Here is a 22204-nt window from a genome sequence, read left to right as displayed (position 1 = left end):
TAAAGAAAACTTTGTAATATCCAAATAATCTTTGCAGATCATTATTGGAAAGGCTTTAGAGAATGTTTGTCATGCTTGTTCAGTGAACCATAAACAATAATTGCACATGCACCTGTGGAACAGTCCTTATAGTCCCCCTGCAGTCATACGCAGTTATTTTTCCTTTAAAGAAATCCACTGGTTGACGATCACACGTTGATCTGATTGGTTACAAGGTAGTTTGTGACGTCAGAAACACCAGCGATTTCAAACCGTGTTTTTGAGACTGTCTTTGGTTCACTGCAGTTTTAAGAAGAAAATACTCAGCAATGGTGTTGACTTATGAATTTACACATGGTTTGTCTTAAAGCATATTAAAAACACCACATAGACATATATAAACAACATTAAAAGCTGGATTTTCACCTCAGGGGGACTTTAAGACACTAGCAGTTTACAGGTGGTAGACAATTAAGACCACAGTTCCAATAATTTAGGACACTAAAGAGACCATTCTACCGACTCTGACAAACACCAGGAGAAAGATGCCCAGCGTCTCTGATCACCTTTGTGAACATGCCATTGTCCAGGAGGCATGAGGACTGCAGATGTGAACAGAGCAATAAACAGCAGTATCTGTGATTTAAGACGCCTAAGACAGTGCTACAGGGAGACAGAAAGACAGCTGATCGAGTGTCCTCTGTGTGAACGCAAACACGTCCCGGGATTGATGCCGGGATGGGGACCTAGTAACATTGCCGGGATCAGTCCCGGAACGTGCCCTGTGTGAACAAAAGCCAGGACCAATGGCGTAAGGGGTGTGTCGTAGTGATCACGCACGTGCCATCGCAATGACGTAGTTATCGTGCGACTCTGTTGCTCTTAGAAGAAAGTTTGTGTTCTTCATCGACAAAGAAAGAATGAAGCAGAGACCAGGGCGCTCCTTACTATCCGCACTGAAGCTGAGATCGTTTGCCAGCTTTGTGGAACGGTGTGCGATGCGTTAGTGTACAACCGAATCCGGAAATCATTTCGACGCGTACGTTACACGTCACATCCTGACGTCACGTGTCTTTACAGGATCTTTATGGGATGTGTGTGAACACACTCACAGATTCTGGAAAATCACTGGCAGTGTGAATGAACCAAAATCAAATGATCCCGGGACATATCATCTGTGTATTTTCCGGAATCTCTGTGTGAAAGGGGCTTATGTGGAAGAGTGGAGTAACAAGAACTGGCGATTCTGGTGCGGTCCATGGGGAGGAGATGGAAACACCAGATCCTGACTGATACTTTTGATACTGACCCCTTCTTTGTTCGGGGGTTAATTATTCCACTTCTGTTTGTCAAAGATTTGTGAAATTTGTTCAGGTTGTGTCTCAGTTTTCTTATATTTTTATGTTCATGCAAATATTTACACGTGATAGAAGTTGAAAGTTGAACAGTTGTAGTGTGAGGTGTGTAAAGTGAGAGGGCGTTTCTTACAAGTGTCTTGTTTGAGCTCCTTCGACTACTTGAAGATCACGTGACTTAAGTTGACAACACGAGCAGGATGAATCTGTAAATACTGACTCAGTCTAGTCAACTATTTTTCTTGATAACCATTTGTAGGACCCAAAACAAGATTTTAAGCCCCCATACACTCAGAAACATTTGATGGGTCCTCCTGGTAGCCCTGACTAGTCATTAAGCAAAAGCGATTAGAACTGCACACACTAGTTAGAGAGTTAGTCTGGGGTGCTGTGGCATATAATGGGTAAATCTCAGGGCCGACAATCAAAAGGTTTCACCAGGAGTAAACCTTAAACATGACAAAAATATGACCCACTGTGCCCTCGAAGAGAATCTCAGATTACCACAGGGGGCTGAACCTGCAATAAGTGCAATGCAATGGTGCATTCACGCCATAATTACCATAATTACTAGATGACAACTCGAATGTTTCACTCAAAACTGTTCTCGTCCTCGGACTCGCAATTATACGTTACTGCGGCAACACTACTAACACCAAAACGAATGTGTAATTTGATTTAATAGACAAAACCAGAAAGAAAAAAACAAGTATCATTATATAATAAACAGAACATTAATAAAAAGAGTTTATTAATTAGTTTATTTAGTAGGACTTCACAGTTATTCAACTCTACATTAAACTATTTGTCTCCATCTACATGTAACTATATGTATGTCTTTTATTTATTTTCCGATTTTCAGCATCCTTTTACATTATGGCAAATGTAACAAAGCGAGATCTGAAGTGTGAGATGTGCGCGCAGGAAGTGGAAAAAAATAGCCTATGACACCAGAGCGAGGCAGAATCTCACTGGAATGGAGCTGAAAAATATACATAAGATGCATCCCCCTTTCGAAGGCCGACTGCATCCCAGCGGCGCGGTGAAGGATGTCCCAATTCAAAGGCTCCTTCGAATACGACCTACAGTACAAATGCATCTTTAGTTTCCTGGACCACGAAGGATCAAACGAGTGGATCCTTCACAGCCTTGCCTATCCCATTCATTGCGTGCAGGTGACGACTGAACTTTTTGAGAGAAAATGGTGGATTATGTGTTCAATTTACACAAATATCTAACGATACAAATGCACAAAATACAAACAAAATTAAAGCGGTTCAAATGTTGACTTTTATCATACCAAGATGTAGATTTTATAGATAGTTTAGACTCTTTATTATGTACATAAATGGGCCTAGGTGAACATATTTCCATCCCCGTTTTGTTTTCAGACAGTTGAATATAACTTTCAAAAAAAGTCTACAGACGTCACGGTCGCTCATCAACGGCAGCTGTCACAGTTGCTAGACAACAAGAGCAATCCTACGCCCGCTTCGACCTTCATGGACTTCGAAGACATAGCCTTTGAAGTCTGCATCCTTCGAAGGACGCAGCGTCTGAATTGGGACACATACTGTACATGCAAGACAAAATTTTGTCGGAGTGTGATCTGAAAAACCGTCCTGCGCAGACCTGTGTTACTGTCAGGTGGTACAAGTTGGAGCTCTAAGTAAATTCAGAGTTTATAAGTTGTATTATGAGTTTTACAAGGATGTCAAAGTCAAAATCCCATAAACATGGTAATTCCAACAATGCCGAGAATGCACCTATAAACACACTGCTAATTGACTATATACTTTCTAGAAATGGCAAGATAAGCATTTCAACTTCCTCCGTTCGATTTAAAGCTGAAACCCCATACAAACCAAAACCATTACTCCATAAACCCGATTTTGAGGCCTGTCTGTTTCTGAGTTAATCAGTATGGAGAGGGAGAGAGAGAAAGAGCACTTTAGTCCACGTTAGAGAGGAGAAGAGAGGCACTTCACCCTGTCATCAACACACACACACACACCAACAAACCTCATCTACCCATGACACAAGACAGAGTAAACATCCCAGAGCACTGCTGCCCTACAGTCAATATCATTTCAAACCACCAGCCAGAGATATGAAACGCATGCAAGATAAAACTAATTATGTTTCAGATCCATCCCAAAAAGTGCACTGCACGTTGACATTGTCCAGCAGTGTCATCGGTTTCTGTAGTGTGAAATGCTGTATTTCAATAAAACCATTTAGATGTTTAATCTAAAACCATTTTGTATTTATTATTAACAGTTTTTTATGAGCTCATATCAGTTGAGGGACTGCATGGAATATTTGACTTTCATTTATCATTTCATTTGTCTCAACGCAGGACTATGTAAATGAACTGCATGTACTGTATTTGATGAAAAACTTGACTACTAAACAACACAACAACTAAAATATACAACCCAGGCTCATTGAGAAAAAAAACAAAACAAAAGTGACGCTAGAAGTGTGTTCAGTTTTATCTGAATCAGATTTAATGACTGGTGAATTACAGTTGTTGCTGTTTTATTGCCTGTAGTGTTCATTTCAGCTGGAAACTGCAGTGATTTGTATGTATTTATACGTGTTTTGCAAAAATGTAAGTAGAGGTATGTTTATCCAATGAGCCGATGTTGAAAAAATATACTTATTGTTTGTGAAAAAGTGGTACACTTTAGCATACTTAAAAGAGTACTTGTAATGGAAATAATATAATACTTTATAAGAACATACTTGTGCGAACTACATTTTCATTTAATTTTAAATAAGATGCATTGTCGAGCTAAAGAGTGTTTTTAACCCACTTAAGTAGCACTTAAGTCCATTTTTACATGCAATTTCATAACTACTTTTTGAAAGATGCTTAAAATGAACCGGAAAATGTACTGACAAGCATTTAGGGCAAATTAAATAAAATTTAAACTTGTTTCATATTGTTATTTCTACCGACTCTTGTATGTCATATATTTAAATATATTTGTATTTACATATATGTAACAAAGCTAGTACATTTAAAATTAACTTACAACTTTAACATTTAACTTTACATCAAATAACACACTACAATTAAAAAATATATAATCAAGTAATTTGCATGTGCTTTAGTATGCTAATCAACACATCAAATTAAGTGTATTTAAAGCACAACAAAAGATTTTTAAAACAATGTACTTCAAAGTACATTTTAAAAAGTGCACTCCAAGTTCACTTTAATTTCATTAATACCATATTATCTGCAAGTACGTTTTTTAAGCTTCTCAAGTACACTTCAAGTGCACATTCAATACATTTAAGATAACTTTATTTAATAAACTAGGGAATCATAAGCTAAAGAAACAAGTCACAAAAGTAAACTAGCTCAATGCAAAATACATACATCATATGTGTAAAGCAACTGTTGTGCAGCAAACTTGCACTGACTCTCTCTACATTAGTTCAGCACAGATCAGTTCTAGACCAGCGTCTATGAAACCCACCTCCCACATGACAGCAGCAGCAACATTTCTCGAGAATCCAGCCACAGCAGGAGCGCACACCCTTATCACTCCTCATGACCGCTCAGAGACGCATGCCTCAACACAGAGAGATGTTCCGGGAGGACTGAGTAATTACTCTCATTCAGCCTGACTTTACCTCATCCACAACAGAGAGAAGGGGGCGGAGCGACAGAACTCGCTCTCATGTTTCACTTTCTGACCAGACAAAAGCCACAGTCAGTATGTGTATGTGATAACATGAACCCATGACAATGTGTCCTGCTGTAGTACGCTTACGGGACACCACAGGGGTCGCTACGCTCCCTTTCTCTTTTCTCTCTCAAGCACTTAAATGAGAAGCTCGTGGAAAAGAAAGCATGCATTCCCATGCAGATAACGCGAGCTGAACTTCTGAACTGGATCAGAGAGAAACGATTCACTGATGCTTAAAGTTCATCACAGAATAAGTGAAGATTACATGAAATTAATACAGAATGGCTGGACATTTGTTTGCAGGTTAAACTGTGTTATCAGGAGACCTGTCACCTGCTTTATGTGTCGCAATACTGCATTTCTGGAATAACTGGAATCAACAGAGCAGTTATAAATAAAAAAATAAAACGTACCAGACACACCTGTTTCAAAGTAAGAAACTAAATATTTAGGTCAGAAAGATTTAAAGAACTAATAAGTGCAACAGTCATTATATGCAGTAGCCCCCCAAAAAGTGTTTAAACATCTAAACCACGTGTGGATCATGTTGATATATTTTGAATGTACTAAATTGCAACGTCATTATTACAAATGTGCAATTACAAATGCACACTATGCACTTATGCATATGAACAAAGAGTTTTATATTAAATAAGAGTATAGGGGGTCTAAGCAAGCCTCAAGGTTGCAGAAAAGAGGAAGGAAGTGTTCAAATGTATGCAATGCAACCATGTATTGTCATTAGTACTGTTGGTGTTTATTTTATTGTAATGCATTTGTATTTGTGTGGTATTGACATGTATTGATGTGAGACAGTGTAAATTGTGGGATGCAAGACAATTTTTGGAAGTGGTTAAGAAAACCCAAAACACTCTTCAGTTCAGCTAATTACATTTAATATAAATTTAAACTTTAATACATTTTCATTTAATTGCAATTAACATGCAATTTAGAGTCCGAAAAAATCACATGCAGTTTGCACCAAAGTATTTTCTTCTTAAGTATATTATTCCCTTAAAGGTGAAGTATTTTCTGCGACACTAGTGGCACCTAGCAGATCTACAAAACAACACTGCAAACGCCCCTTCACATGTCATGCCTCCCCCAACTCAAACATCTCAAACACTTGTGCTTGTGAAGGCGTCTCAACAGGTAAAAGTAGGCTACTTTCAATAAAAGTATCCTACATATTAGAAGTCCTTTTTAGCTGTGTTGGTGTGTTTTGGGCGTAACTTGGAATAAACCAATCAGAGTCTCATCTACCAGTCCCTTTAAAAGCCAGTTGTGATCGCGCCATGGCGGATTTGCTATTTACATGGCAGAATTTGCTAATGGAAAAACTGAACGCTGGAAATGGATCTGCTTGTGCGCGAGGTTGAAGCGAGCAAGCAGACCATCTACGGGACAAGCCGGATTCCACCATATCTTAATGCACACAATAATAAACTTTTACATTGTAATCCTTTTATTTTTAATATTTGGCATGTTTGGGTGCTTCTGCGCGTCCCTGTGTGTGTAATAAGCAAAGTGTACACGTGTTGTGGACCCGCCTATAACACGCTCTTTAAATAACAAAAAAAAATGTTGCGCCATTGACTTTAGACCAAGTTTTTGTTGGTCAATGCCTCAAATGCCTCTATTTCTATTGCCTCAAAATAGCAACGTGCCAACAATGCGCCTGATCACACCTTGTTTTCAGACCAGCAGCCCATGGGTCCACAAATGGGCGCAAATGCATTTGATATTTAAACAACGTAATGCAGCACATGAAAATGATAATTGCGTCGGGCTGAAACTACCAAAAGACACTTGCGTTGCGCCTGGCGCTGCATTACGCCAGGTTTATGATAGGGCCCTGTAGGTTGAGCAGGAAAGACATTGACGGATCTGAGCGGACCACTCTCAATATTTTGATGGTGCCTGGGAGGCTCAGCGTTTACACTTTTGGGGGAGATAAATGCATGAAATGAACAATAAACTTGGCTAAGAGAATGTATTTTAACAAACAAATCATATACATACTTCACCTTTAAGCATCTTTTAAAAGTATTCGAGTGCATGATTCTTAGTTTTCACAAGTGTGGTGGTTAAAGCTCAGAGCTGGTCTGCTGGTTCATTAAACTTCCACTCAGACGGCAACAGAATGAAACCCAAACCTTCTGCTGACCGTGAGATGCATTACACTAATACAGGAAACATCTTGAATCAAAGTCAACATCTAGATCAGCATCTCAGAGTACACGTGCTGGTCTGGGATGTGTCTTATTACAGCTGCGTAGTGTTCAGAATGACACTCAACGCTGGAAAGCTTCATGAAATAGAGAATTAAACAGAATTCAGCTAAAGTTGTAATATGTTCCAGTTCTGCATGGACACTGCCTTCATTTCCATATGAGCCGTCTCGGTAGGTGCTCTACGTTAGGCCCTTTTTGCATTTTGCAGCGGAATCTTTATGGTAATGACACAGTCTTCTACCACATCAGACAGGAGGAGTTATGCAAATCAGTCTCAGACGCTAAAATAGACCCAATATTAAAAGCGCAGTACAAATATATCTCTTTGGCACACCTCTGCACGACAACACAATGAAACCACTTATCTGACTAGCCTGACCTCAAATTCAACAGACTAATGAATGAATACAGAGGGAAACTGTCACATCTAATGCTAAACGCATCCCTCAGATCTGAACTTAAACAGGCATTCTCAGAACGTTGAGTTTGTCAAAGTTATGAACAAACATTCCTTCAGTAATGTTAATAGAATGTTCCATTAAAGTTATCTCGTCTTTTATAACTTCCTCAAAATTATATTTATACAATGTTCAAATAATGTTTTTTTTTCTTTCTTTTTCTGAAAAATGTTTTTTAGTTGTTTAGTTTGTAAATGTTACTAACGGCACTTTTTAGAGAATATCAAATGTAAAGTTCCTCAAATGATAAAACAGAACGTTTGCTGAAATGTTCGCATCACCAAGAAAAAGTTTTAAATCATTTTTAGAAAAATTTGAACATTGAGCTTAACTTAACGGTTCGCAAATCGATCTCTGTTAACTGGGTCGCTCCATCTAAAAACATTTGGCTGATAATTCATGAATTATGCTTTATCTCGAGGCTTCAGGAAGCTATATAATAAAACCCTGACATTTCCGGAAAATAAAAACAGATTAACAGAAAATAAAAGATGTGCTGACACACAAAGAAAATGGAATATCCCACATTCCACAGAGAAGTTTTATTGCTTTCTATTTTTAGGATGTTTCAGTGTGAGTCACATGTTTTTTAGTCAATAACGATGACACTTTACTTTGTTCCTTTATTGAAAAGTCTATAGCAGTGGATATCAATCTTTTTAACTTCAAGGCGTCACATTTAAGCACATTTAAGTCATCTGGTTGAAAACGACTGGTCTATAGGGGTGTAGTTCTACAGTCAGTAAATTTGATTATTTATTTCTTTCAGTTTTGTTTTTCATATTACTGTTCATGATTCAGTGTTGCATGCAATTAAAACAAATCCAGTCAAGTCCCGCCCTATGTTATTTCCTGATCCTGATTCACTCTGAATTATTCCACATTATAAAAGTGATATGAACGCTTTCCAGTTTGACATCAAACAAATCTTTACAGCTTTATCCTGTGAGCTGGAGATCATGCTAATGTTAAACAAGAGCACATCACTGTTTTGGGGTAAACGGCTTCATAGTATCTGTCTAAGTAAAAGGCCATGGAGAGGCCACTCATGTCACTGGAAACAAACAGCAAGTCTACCCAGCATCATGTGTTTAATAAGGGCATCGGGACATCATGTCACTAGCGCAGACAAACATGCTAATGCTGTGAGAAACATTAAGAGCTCTTTGGGAGTCAATTCCATTTCTATCTAATACCAAAGCTATGGTGCCATCTAGAGGACAAAGTGTGTAGTGTCACTGCAGTCTAATGTCTACTATGACAGGAAAATGCATTGCACTCAACAAACAAATTGAGTTAATATCAAAAGCAATTTCAACATCTCCTCCTTGATTCATTATTTGATCAGACTGCCAAAATATGTTTTTATATAACATTTTTATTTGATTAAAACTAGGGCTGTCAAACGATTAATCGCGATTAATCGCATCCAAAATAAAAGTTTGTTTTTACATAATATATGTGTGTGTATGGAGTATAATTATTTTCTATATATAAATACACACACATGCATATATATTTAAGAAAAATGTGTTATTTATATATAAAATATTTATATATAATATAAATTAACTTATAATATAAATATATATACACAGTATATACATGCAAATATTTCTTAAATATATGCTTGCATGTGTGTGTATTTATATATAGAAAATAATTATACACCGTACACACACATATATTATGTAAAAACAAACTTTTATTTTGGATGCGATTAATCGCGATTAATCGTTTGACAGCCCTAATTAAAACCTATACAACCTTTATACACTACGTTTAATAGTTTGGGGTCAATACGATATATATTTTTTAAAGAAATTAATACTTTTATTCAGCAAGGATGCATTGAATTGATCAAAAATGACAGAAAAGACATTTATATGTTATAAAAGATTGTGTAACTTTATATTAGGTGTCCTGATTTACTATATACTTACATAAAGGTACACATGTTAGGTACTTATTGTGTTGATGTTTTATTGCAAAACTATTTTGCTGCTATTGAGGTGATACGGGTAAGGTTAGGACAGGTTTGATGGTATGGGCTGGTTTAAGGGTGTTAAGGTGTTAGGGAAGGTCAACTGTGTAATTACAGATAAAACATATGTATATAAATACATATGTATATAATAAGTGCATTGTATCAAATTATTAATTTAAATGTTTTTACAATACATAGTTAAAGACAAGTGGGGACCAAATAAATACGGTTCTTTTAAACTTTGAAAATGTATCAGAAATATGAAACTGTTTTCAACAATGATAATAATAAATGTTTTGAGCAACAAATCATCATATTAGAATGATTTCTGAAGGATCATGTGACACCGAAGACTGGAGTAATGATGCTGGAAATTCAGCTTTGATCACAGGAATAAATTACAATTTTATAATATATGAAAATAGAAAACATTTTAAAATGTAATAAAATTTCACAGTATGAACGTTGTATTCTATTTGTGATCAAATAAATGCAGCCTTGGTGAACGTAAGAGACTTAAGCGCCAAAGACCCCAAAAATAGTAGTGTGTAATTCCCAAAATAATGTTTATGAACATATATCGCATACTCAACTTCAACTGAACAGAGAATCTCCAGCTGGTTCAGAAAAGCCTGCTCTTTCTTACCTTTGCCCGCTGGGAAAAAGCAGTCCATCTCCACACTGCTGCGCGAGTGCGAGATGCAGAGAGCGCTGCTGGGTACCAGTCCCTCCTGAGACGGGGTCTTGTCTGTGGTCCGGACCAGACACCATCCCGGCCGGTCTCCGGGACGCTCCAACAGCTCCACCGTCTGACCGGTCTGGATGCTGAGCTCAGACGTGCTGCTCGACACGAAGTCCTGCAGGACCACCGTCAGCTCACACCCTCCAGAGAGCTGCACACACAGAGGAACACACTGCTTTCAATGGACTGGAAAACATGTGATTTAGGGCTTGGCGATATACCGGCATAGGCAGACACCATTAAAGTATAACGGTGAGCAGTTACATATCACAAAACAAGTCATTTTAAAGCGCTGAAGCGCAATAAGCAGTGAACGAGAGCTCATTTCAGTATATGCGCACTGTCTGAGAGATTAAAAGCATAGTTCACACAAAAATTAAAATTAGCCCATGATTAAGTCATCCTAGGTGTATATGACATTCTTCTTTCAGTCGAATACAATCAGAGATATATATAAAAATGTCCTGGCTCTTCCAAGCTTTATAATGGCAGAGAATGGTCTCATACATTCATTTATATTTAATTTACACAGTGAAGACTATGCAGTGTTTTGTTTTTTTGTACATTGAATTAGTTTTTACAATTTGTGTAGTATTTATTATTTTTAGTGCTTGACGTTTTTCAGGTAGGTCTATTTCATTTGTGTCTTTGTTCTATTGTAGTTTTGTCTTGTTGCTTGTAATTAGTTCTAAAACTTGTAAAGTTTTTTTTTTTTTAAACTTTAAGCTAGTATTATAAAAAATATAGTATAAAAATCCTAACCCTAACCCTAACTAACCCTTATTTAAAAAAGAACTATATTGTAATATCAATCGTTATCGTGAAGTAAAATTACTCATATCATGATATACGATTTTGATCATATCGCACTGTTATAGTTGAGACTCTTCACAAACCAGAAACTGATTCCTGATCAGATGTGGCATTTCGGTAATGATTCAAGAAAAAACAGTGTGTGTGTATGTGTGTGTGATAGTGTTAGGGGACATTATGGCTGCTGAGGACATTATAGAACATGAACTCTGGTCAGAGTGTACATCTGTTATCAGTTTTACAGCTTTACTTCTCAAGCTCTCAAATATTAACAGTGAAAAGGCTAGCCTGAAAACATGTTTCACATGTACAATATTGTTTTTTGCAAACCCATGCGTTTTATCATTATTGGTTTAACACAGATCTCAAGATAGCAGTAAAGGTGTCATGAATAAGGTCTGAGCTGTGACTATAGGCCCTGGATATTGGGCTGTAGTTTAAAAAAAGTTACATATAAAAGGTAAATAATATAATAATATATGGCCACTTTATTATGTACACCTGTTCATTAATGCAAATATCTAATCAGCCAATCACATGGCAGCAACATTTAGGCATAGACATGCTGCGTCTGAAATTGCATACTATACAGAAGGTACAACATTTGGTTGGAAACTTGCTCTGCAGACATTAAAAATTTATGTTCTATAAAGTATGAATGTGTGTAGAATGAATGAAAATCGGAATATGGAATAGCTGCCCTTTTAATACAATTAATTTGTTTGACAAAAACCTTCCTTAAGCCTTTATGTGACCGAATTCTTCTGTGCTCTAACGTTTCGACAGTTCAATAATCTCTGTTCAGTTTTTGCAAAATATTAGTCGGGCAACAACCCACGAATAAACAGTGAGAGCATTTATAGTACTGTATTTTAACTTTTTTTTTTTTTTTTTCTGAAGAAAATAAAGTGGTGATTGCATGTAAAACATGACATGTTGAAAGGGTAGAGTATTTCAAATATCTCGGCATTACTTTGGATCAAAATCTCAACTTCAACCAGCTCACTCTAAGGGTTTACAAGTGCTGTCAACAAAGACTGACAGATATTCGTAAACTTAGACGTCTGTTCAGCCACGTCTTCTTTTGTATCGCAGTATTATTGAGCCAGTTCTTACTTGTGGTGCCAAAAACACTTTTTTTTTCATATGCTAACAGTTACCAACAAGAACAAATTCTTAAAGATAACTTATTTAGCAAGTAAAATTATTGGTATCCCTACTCCTAATTTATCGGATAGTGTCTCAACATTCATGTTGCGAAAGGCACAAAACATCTTAAACGACTCAGACCACCCACTTTACAAATATTTTATCCCCCTGCCATCTGGCCGTAGGTATACTGTAGGTTACCGAGAGTTTTGTTCCTGTATCTATACGAGCTCTAAATACACAGGAAATCGGCCATTGATACATCATGCAAGCTCTATTTTAAAAATAAATAAATGTTTGTGTGATGTCAGCAACTATTTTTGATGGTATTATGATATGTTGGCAACATGTTATGTGTGTTTGTGTTATGTACGCATCTACGGTGAAAACAAATACAAATCTATCTAAAACACCACTGTGAGTGGTTGTTAAAGAATAAAGCTAGAGTGTTCTGGGTGATTGCTGGGGTGTTGCTAAGTGGTTCCCAAGGTGTTCTATGTGGTTGCTAGCGCATTGCAATGGTGTTCTGAGTTGCTAAGGTGATCTGGGTGGTTGTTAAGGTGTTTTTAGTGATTGCTAGGGTGTTTCTAAGGTGTTCTGAGTGGTTGCTAGGGTGTTCTGAGTTGCTAAGGTGTTTCTAAGGTGATCTGGGTGGTTGCTAGGGTGTTGCTAAGGTAAGACTAGGGCGTTCTGAGAGATTGAGTACTAGTTCAAGTTAAAAGAGTCCATCCCTTTGTCTGTATGATATTCTGGTCTCTTCAAATCTCCCTGCTTCCATACAAGTCTAAGGGATTTTTTTTTTCACACATCCACCAGGCAAAAATCATAAGGGCATGCAATTATAAAAAGTTGCATGATGAATTGTAATGCGTGTTAGGGGTTTGCTGAAATCTAATAATAAACCATCATCACCAGAGGATCTGTTCGAAGACTGGATGAAAGGCACGAACAGGTGTTAATCACATGCATTAACACTCAGACATCTGCTGAATGAGCCAGCAAATCATGAAGAACTCTTCAATAACCACACAGACTTAGAGACAGGTGACTGAAACTCTCCGTCAAACACACACACAATCTCCTCTAATCTCTCTGAGACATGCAGCCAACAGAGGCTTCAGGCCACCGGTCCCTCTTTCCTCCGTCTACCACTTCTGAGACGCATGGCTTAAGAGCAGAAGCAATCAAAGCTCTTTAAAAATAAACTAGAGAAGATTGTCCCACTCGGATCTGCAGCTCCACACCTAAAGAACACAACTATCATTCCAATACACTGCTTGATCACTGCATTCAATCATAAAAAATAAAATAATAATAATATTTTAATGAGACTAAATGTGTGTATTTAAATGGAGAGAGGGACAGAGAAAACAATGCTTAATATAAAAAGAATATAGAAATACAAAATAGAATTCTATAAATGCTTTGGCGATACAATGTACAATTTGTCATGCCAATAATGCTCACTTGAATTTGAATTTGAGAAAAAAAGATCTGTGAAAGAGACACCCGTAGGAAAGAAAAAAAATGAATGAAACCAAAGCAGACTTATTTAGAGTTTCCTTTCAAATGTGTCAGTTTACGGAAGTTAAATAGGTTGATTGCCAAGATACTTTGATTTTTCTGCAATCAAAGGATCTCTAAAGTGTCTCGTTTGTGTATCACGGTTTAAAGGGGGGGTGAAATGCTCATTTTCACTCAATCTCCTGTTAATCTTGAGTACCTATAGAGTAGTATTGCATCCTTCATATCTCCAAAAAGTCTTTAGTTTTATTATATTTATAAAAGAAAGATAGGCTGTACCGAGTCTTTCCGGAAAAAACCGAGCGGCTAGAGGCGGGCCCTGTGGGCGAAGCTAAAGCTGTGTGCTAACGCGCCGAGCTAGTAACAACACACAGAGACAATAGAAGCAGTTTTACTCACCGAACCTTTATCATTGTGACTGCTCGATCCTTAAGCATTAGACGATCTGCAAATCCGTCGATCTGGGCTTTGTTTATAAAACAATCATCGTCGAAATGCAGGGAACAAACAGTCTAACAGTTACACAACTCCGTTTATGCTCAAGAAAAACAAACTCCATCCACGGGTTCCTTAATGCTGGGTTCTTTGGGAATCTGTGCAGGGTTGTCTTGCCCTGGCAACCAAAAACACACTTCTTTGGTGACACTGGCTTCCCAAAAGCCGGGCAGGGCGCTTTGATGGCGAACTGCTTTCGCTCTCTTGCTCTGGTCTACGAGTGCGCGCGCGGCCGCGATCTTACCGGAGAAGTGCCCTTAGGACCCATATAAGGAAATTCCGCCCTATCTTACGTAAGACAGAGCCATACTCGAAAAAAACTTTCCGAAACTTGTGACAAACCGGAAGGAGTATTTTTGGAACAAAAATACTCCTTCAAACGTACAATTTAATTTTTGAAACTTTGTCCATGTTTAGCATGGGAATCCAACTCTTTAACAGTGTAAAAAACTCAGTATGCATGAAATAGCATTTCACCCCCCTTTTAACTTCTGATGTGTCATTTCAGATCAGTCAGAAACTGTTATTTTATTATCACTAATATAGTTTTTATTAATATTTTGAATTCTTTTTTATATACTCTATTTTCATTGTAATCCTATGTAAAGTTTTACAAAATTTGTTGTGGAGTTTTGTCATTAATCATCATCTCCATCATTACTATTATTCTTATAATAAAAGATAAAAATAAATAAATAATAATAAATATTTAATATAATTAAATATTTATTTATTTTTATTTATTTTTTTGGATACATTTTGTATTTAAGTTTTAGTTTAAGTTATTTTAGTACATGAAGTTAAACTCAATGAAAATGAGATGTTGCACTGGCAATTAGCTGATTTTTTAAAATTATTTTTCATTTTTATATTTTTAATATGTAAGTTTAGTTAACTATAATAACCCTGATCAGAAATGAGCCAAAATCAAATCAAATGCTTTTTTTTTTTTTGATGGGCCAAGAGACTTTCATTTATTTACTTGATATCCTAGTGATCGATAAGACTCTAAACTATTGTGTCTCTCATTATTGATCATAATCACTATTAGAAGTTCCGCTTTCTCACAACTCACTAGTTCACTACATGAACTATGAACCAAATGGTTACAGGTAATAAGGACAAGTCTTAATGAATGCACTGAGGTTTTTACAGAACTTGAATGTGGGTTATGTAATGACAGACTACTGTCACATGTTATAGAGTTACCGGCAAATCAGATAAAACAGTAGAAAATATTCTAGGATCAAGTCCTGCACCTTAAACAATACATATAAAACATCTGCTTTCCCTTACAGCCATTCAGAGAAACAGCTCAAAGAGACTTTACCAATAACAAGACAAGCACAAAATACACAAAACATAACTAAACTATAGCCATACTTAATTCAAGGTGCTGTGGACTTTCAGTCATACTGTAAAGAAAAAAAATTGAATAGAATAAAATTAAAGTAGTTAAAGTAGTATTTATTATCCTGTTAATAAAATAGCATATAGAAAAATTAAAGAAAGCGTCATTTGAATGAATGAATGAATGAATGAATGAATGAATGAACTGTTAATGGATATTGTTCATGTAATAAAGTAGACCCGTGATTACCCTGTTAGGACACCTGTGTCCACAATAAATTAGTCAGGTCAAAACAAACTTTCAAAAAACAAAATGTACAAATGAAAAACTAGGACATTACGTCATGCTGACATCACATGGCACATTGTTAAAGGAGAATGCAGAAAACTATAGCAGGTGTTGTTTAATAAAGACTGCTGAGATGATCTCCTGCTGATATTACTCAACATGGCGTCAGCTGACAGAACCACACACACACACTGTCAACAGAGTCCCAGTGCAGTGCAAACACAACGGCTAGATCCACACCAACTGCAAAACGAGTAAAGGAGTAAATATTCAAAGTTGTCCCAGATGACGGTTCTCAGAGTCACAGAAGGTCATTGGTCAATGTTTATTTAGAGTTAATTTTCCTCCAGGATGTGTGAAGATTACAGAACTAGCATTCAGAGACACCAGAATGAGTCAATGCAATAAAAACAGTCCATATATACTCCACAAATAGCCACGCGTTTAGATTATTTCAGAAAGCACTTTTGACCTAGAAGGGTTGTGCTGCAAGGTTGTGAATAAAGGTATTAAAGAAAAACTCTTGCAGTGGAAAGATGTGTCGACCTGCAGAACGATAGCATGAAACACAATAAAATACCACTTAAACTTACTCTGAACTGTGCTGCAAATCAGTGTACAAAACAAAACAACACACAAAAAACTAAAAAACTAAAAACAAACAAACAAAAACAAATAAGCAAAAAACAAAACAAAAAACAAAAAAACAAAACAAAACAAAACAAAAAACACAAGAAAACAAGCCATGAATTACTGCTGTTCATTACCTACAGGGGCTGCTTTAACCGAGTAATTAGAGCTGCACGATTAATCGTTTAAAGATCTCAATCACTGTTCAAACACCCACGCGATCTTACTCCTAAATGACAACGATTAAAGTTAAACAATAAACAATAAACATTGTATCACTTACATCATTACACCAGTAGGTGGCGACAAGTGACTGTTAAAAAATGTATTTATCATTGAATGATTCATTCAAGAGATTCATTCAAAAACGTGGATTTATCCAGTAATGAAAGAAGTGAAGTCGTTATGAGCGAGTCATTAAATCATTCATTCAAACTGAAATCTTTTTAATTGATTAAATATTTTTTTAAATAGACTGCCGCAATTAACATATTGTCAGAACCTCTAGTAAATTGTGTTATTTTGTTTCTCTAGAATATATTAAAAGGTACATTTGACTGTACAAAAGAGTACAGTAATGCTCCCATTCCAATCCATACAGTTTATTTTCTAAAGAAGCATTTCAGAAACCATTCAAAACCTCTTGAATGCCATTAAAGGCAGGGTTGCTGCACATTTTTTAAAAGTAAAATTGAACTTTTTAAGAACTGAAAAAATTAAAATTAATACTGTACATAAGGGGTGTGCAATATTGACAAAAAAGATTATCGCAATATTTTCAAATATTTTGTTTAGGCCTGACTCAAGAAGACATTCAGATTATTCATATTCAGTGCGGTGGTCAGTTCACAGCATATTTACCACCTTAAATGGATTTCCAGGGGCATTTTTACCTATTTAAGGGCGTTTTTTCTAAACTCAGATGCATGCATCACCTTTTATGTCAAATTCAAATTCAAACAAAATTAAATTAGAATAATAACACAATATAAGGCTGTTGAAATGAAATCATTATCAACAAAACCCATCTTTGCAGTGCAGAAGTGACACAGAAGCGGCATCAGAGGGGGCATTAATATATTTACACTGCATTTACGATTACATAAACAATACTATGAGATTTTTTATTCAATATTTAAATCGGCCTATACAATGATTTCTAATTTTAACTTTTTAATTAAAAGGTCCTTTAAATACGAAACTAAAACTGCCAGTAGGTGGCGGCATGTCACTGTCTTAATGTTTTCTTTTGTCCGATTCGTTCAATCTGCTGAATCATTCAGGAACGAAGCAAGTGACCGTCTTTATTGAATGGGTCATTGAATCATTAATTAAACTGATTCATTCAAAATGTGCATTAATTCAGTAACGAATCACCGCTGTGTGTTGCTCTGAGACTCGGTTCTGCTGTGGGTTCATATAGAAATTTTCATTGGTGAAAAATAAAGTAAAACTAAACAATATTTACAATATTGTGTCTAAAATATAACTCACAACATTAACTTATTGTATATTTAACTGTTGTATAAAATAAATATCACATTGTGCTGATATTTGGGAAATTACATCACATGATAAAAAATATAAACTCTTCGGGACAAAAATGTCTATATATCTTGAATTTTGGGGGCATATTAACTTCATACATCACGCTGTGACAGTGTGAATGACAAACAGCTTGCGCATCGTTAAAACAATAATTATGATATCATCATAGACGATACATATCACACCCCTACGCACATAAAGAATGAACAATTGAACTCACATTTACCCATTTTCTACCTCTTCTCTCTTCCTCTAGTTCTTAATATGCCGTCATAACTGCTGTGAATTGTCACATGAACAAGCAAATCCACAAAGAAAGAATAATAAAAATCATATAACGCTAATTAGACATATTAAAATACTTTACCAAATTAAAACTAGGTCAAAGTGTCATCTAAAATGTAAGACCTCTCATAAGTAAATATAAAACTTTTTAAGAGTTTTTAATGATCCGCAGGAACCCAGAAAGGGAACTCGACTGTTAAGCACTGTACTTTATTAGACACATACAACAAGCTTTTTTTTAATGTCACTGAGCATCTAGTTTTGGTTCAGTCTGCTTCCTCGTCCGTGTCCTCACACCATCTGCTCGGCAGACTATCAGGTCACCGCAGTGATCGAGAGGAAAGGCGGGTTGCTAGGTAATGTGGGGTCTCAGATGGAGAATAATACACGTCAGAAAGGACACAAACGTCACACGGGCTTCATGTGAAAGGTCTCGAGGATCGCAGGGCTTTATCGTGGAGATCAGAGGATTCAGAGGCGCAAAACACATGCAGAGCAAAGCAGATACAACTGCAAATGATTTCTTCAAAAATATCATATCCAGAATACATTATCAATCACGTAATTCATATCATGTAATGAGACATGTGAGAACAAATAGTATCATGTAGTTGTACACATATTTGATTAATATTTGAAAGCGATTAAATATCAGATGAAATTGCAGTCTGTTCCTCAGACAAATCTATTGTCTGACAAACCGCATTGACTACTGCATATTTATGTGTTTTTATAATTCCTGATATTACTGATTCCTTTTTTTTTTTTTTTTTTTTTAAATAGCAGTTTGAACATTCTCCAAAACATCTCCTTTTGTGTTCCACAGAAGAAAGAAAGTCATATCGGTTTGTAACGACATGAGGAAGGGAAAAAAATGGCAGAATTTTCATTTCAGGATGACCTATCCCTTTAAGTGTGAAAGTAAAAAGAGGGTGTGTTAGGGAGATTATGCCAGTATGAGTTGACTGAGTTGACAATCCGTTTCCTGCCACTGCTATCAATCTCAGTTCAACATGTAAATCTCCTTATGGAATGCTATAGGACTGACTGACACGCATACATGGACATATCTGAGGGACGTGCTTCGATAAATCTCATTTCACATACTACACTATCACACCTTATATAACACTAAAAACAATACAAACAACATGGGAAAAGTATCCAAAAACAGTTTACTCAGAGTTCACAGAAATAACTAGTCTCCACACCTTTAACCAGCATGATCACAGACAACCGGCTCTCACAGTCTGTCAATAAAACCCTGATATCCCTCTGTCTCTCTCTCTCTCTCTCTCTCTCTCTCTCTCACACACACACATTTTATACTACACTTGGCTTATGGAGTTAAGAAATAAATAGAAACAAACATGAATGTCACTTACTCGACTGCTCTCTTTGAAAAGTTTAAAACTCATCCACTTTGGCATGACGACTTCTCTGTCCTCCTTCTGCGAGGATCTCTGCTTTCTCTCTCTCTCTCCTCCCTCCCTCCCTCTGTTTCTCTCTCTCTAAAGCGACTCTGATTGGTTTAGTTCAGCGTTCAGCAGTGCAGCTCTTCTCATGGGTGAACACCAGGAGACACTTTGGTTGTGTCTGTCATCCACCTGTCCTCACCCTGTTGTTAAGGTGACTTGTGGCAAGTTGCAAAAACGTACTTTTCGGATTCAAATCAGACCACAGATTTATGTTCCAGACTTAAAGAAAAAAAAGTTGATGACTAAATTGTCAACTAAAAAGCAACAGATTACTAGTTCAGCGGTCAAAAAGTTATTGAATTTTAATTAGTTATTATAATTATAATAAAAAAAAAATAGTGACACTAATTGTTTGTATATTTTTGTTTTCCATTTTTAAATTATTTTAATTAATAATTAATTATCATGATGACCCTAACCGGTTTAAACACAATTAAAAATAAATAAATAAATAAATAAACACATTGAAAAATAGTAAATTGTAATCACTGCAAATAAAACACAGATCCAACAGTATTGTTATTGTCAAAATTATAACTTAAAAATAGTGCTGTCAAATCGATTTATCGCATCTAACATAAAAGTTTGTTTACATAATACATATATGTGTGTATATGCATGTATTATTAAATTTATATATATACTGTAGTATACATGTCTGTGTGTGTGTGTATGTACTATATACACACACACACTGTATAAATGTGTGTACATGTACATATTCACAGACATATCTATATAAATGTAATGATACATACACACACATAGTATATTATGTAACACAAACTTTTAAATTACATGCGATTAATCGATTTGCCAGCACTACTTAACAACAATAACATATTTTCAGATCATGTTCACAAACTGAATATTCTGTATAAAGTTATTATTGTTAGATTGAATAAATCAGTAATCAAAATAGATATTGACTTTCCCTAATTAGGCGTATTATTAATATGTGCTTTCTGCAAATGTAATTGTTGCAAGTGTAATTGTTTAGTTTATTTTTTTATTTTTTTTTTATTTCGTCATACTTTCCCACATGTGGTGTAGGTCAGGTGTGTATGATGGAACTACTGTGTTGCGACGGTGGAACTTTCAGGAACTTTTAAAATTGTATGCAAAACAATCCCGCACAACCCCTGTTCAGGCCCTGTTACATGATACGTACAGTACGAGCAGCATCACTTTAATTTGACATGATACTTAGCATGTGACTACCTTGAAACCCACAACATATGGTTTGAATCGCAATGTAAGAATGAATGCTTGAACCTTGTTGTTGTGAGTGATTTTAAATCAAAGACACATGGACCGTCTACTAAAGAAAACCTCTTTCTAGACTGGAACAAAAATATATATTTAATGAAACATGTTCTAAATGAATATAGTTTCATCTTCAAGACAAAGCCAGCGAGAATATGAAATGGTGTGTGATGGTCTTGTGACATGCGCTCAGCACTGAGCTGTACAGATAAAAGCATCATTATGCAGTATGATGAATGTGATTTCCGCAGTGTACAGTAATACACAGTCCCTGAGCTGTTGTGGGTGAATGAAGGAAACTCTTATTCCAGAGAGACGCACACCACACACACACACACTGTGTCCTCAGCTCACATCAGCCTGAAAACAACAGAGAACTGACTTCAGCTCAATACTGCACAGGAACATTAAAGAAACCTGTGTGGGAATAGTCATTGTTTGAGGTACCAGCAGTGCAGAAAACATGATGCCGCTTTAAAAGACTTTCAAAATCTCAACAAAATAACCATTCACAAGCACACAACAAGCTGAACCAAGACCAACGGACACAATCGGGCTCGTAAAAGACAATAAACAGGCAGCAATAGAAACACAGTGTCTCGGTGCTCACTCAGTGCGTGTGTGTGTGTGTGAATAACCCTATTGGTGTCATTGTGTATTTCTAAAATACGTGTTTCAGATGAGGCAAGAACTAGAGATGTGAAAAACTACACATTTATATAATCAACATTGGGAGTAGTCAGTGGGTTGTCTGAATGACTAGAAGGTCTTGAAGGAATAGTTCACTTCAAAATGAAAATTATTTACACATCATTTACTCAATTTACTAGATGGACCCCATTGATTTCCCCAAAAAATACTATGTAAGTCAATGGGGTCTATCAACTGTCTGGTTACCGACATTCTTCAAAATATCTT

The 22204-nt window shown here is 36.2% G+C and overlaps 1 protein-coding gene across 4 annotated transcripts in view; it reads right to left on the bottom strand.

Annotated features, from left to right (window-relative positions):
- kalrna (kalirin RhoGEF kinase a) overlaps window positions 1-22204 on the bottom strand; it is a 242510-nt gene that overhangs the window by 47438 nt on the left and 172868 nt on the right. For all 4 annotated transcript variants that reach the window (XM_079880252.1, XM_079880253.1, XM_079880254.1 and 1 more), the window contains exon 34: window positions 10364-10610. In XM_079880252.1, coding sequence (XP_079736378.1) covers window positions 10364-10610 — 247 coding nt within the window. The remainder of the gene's footprint in view (window positions 1-10363; window positions 10611-22204) is intronic.

Source organism: Squalius cephalus (genome assembly GCF_949319135.1).
Source record: "Squalius cephalus genome assembly, chromosome: 9".
NCBI lineage: Eukaryota > Metazoa > Chordata > Actinopteri > Cypriniformes > Leuciscidae > Squalius > Squalius cephalus.
The sequence above is the reverse complement of the archived record's forward strand: the minus strand, read 5'-3'. Positions and strand labels throughout refer to the sequence as shown.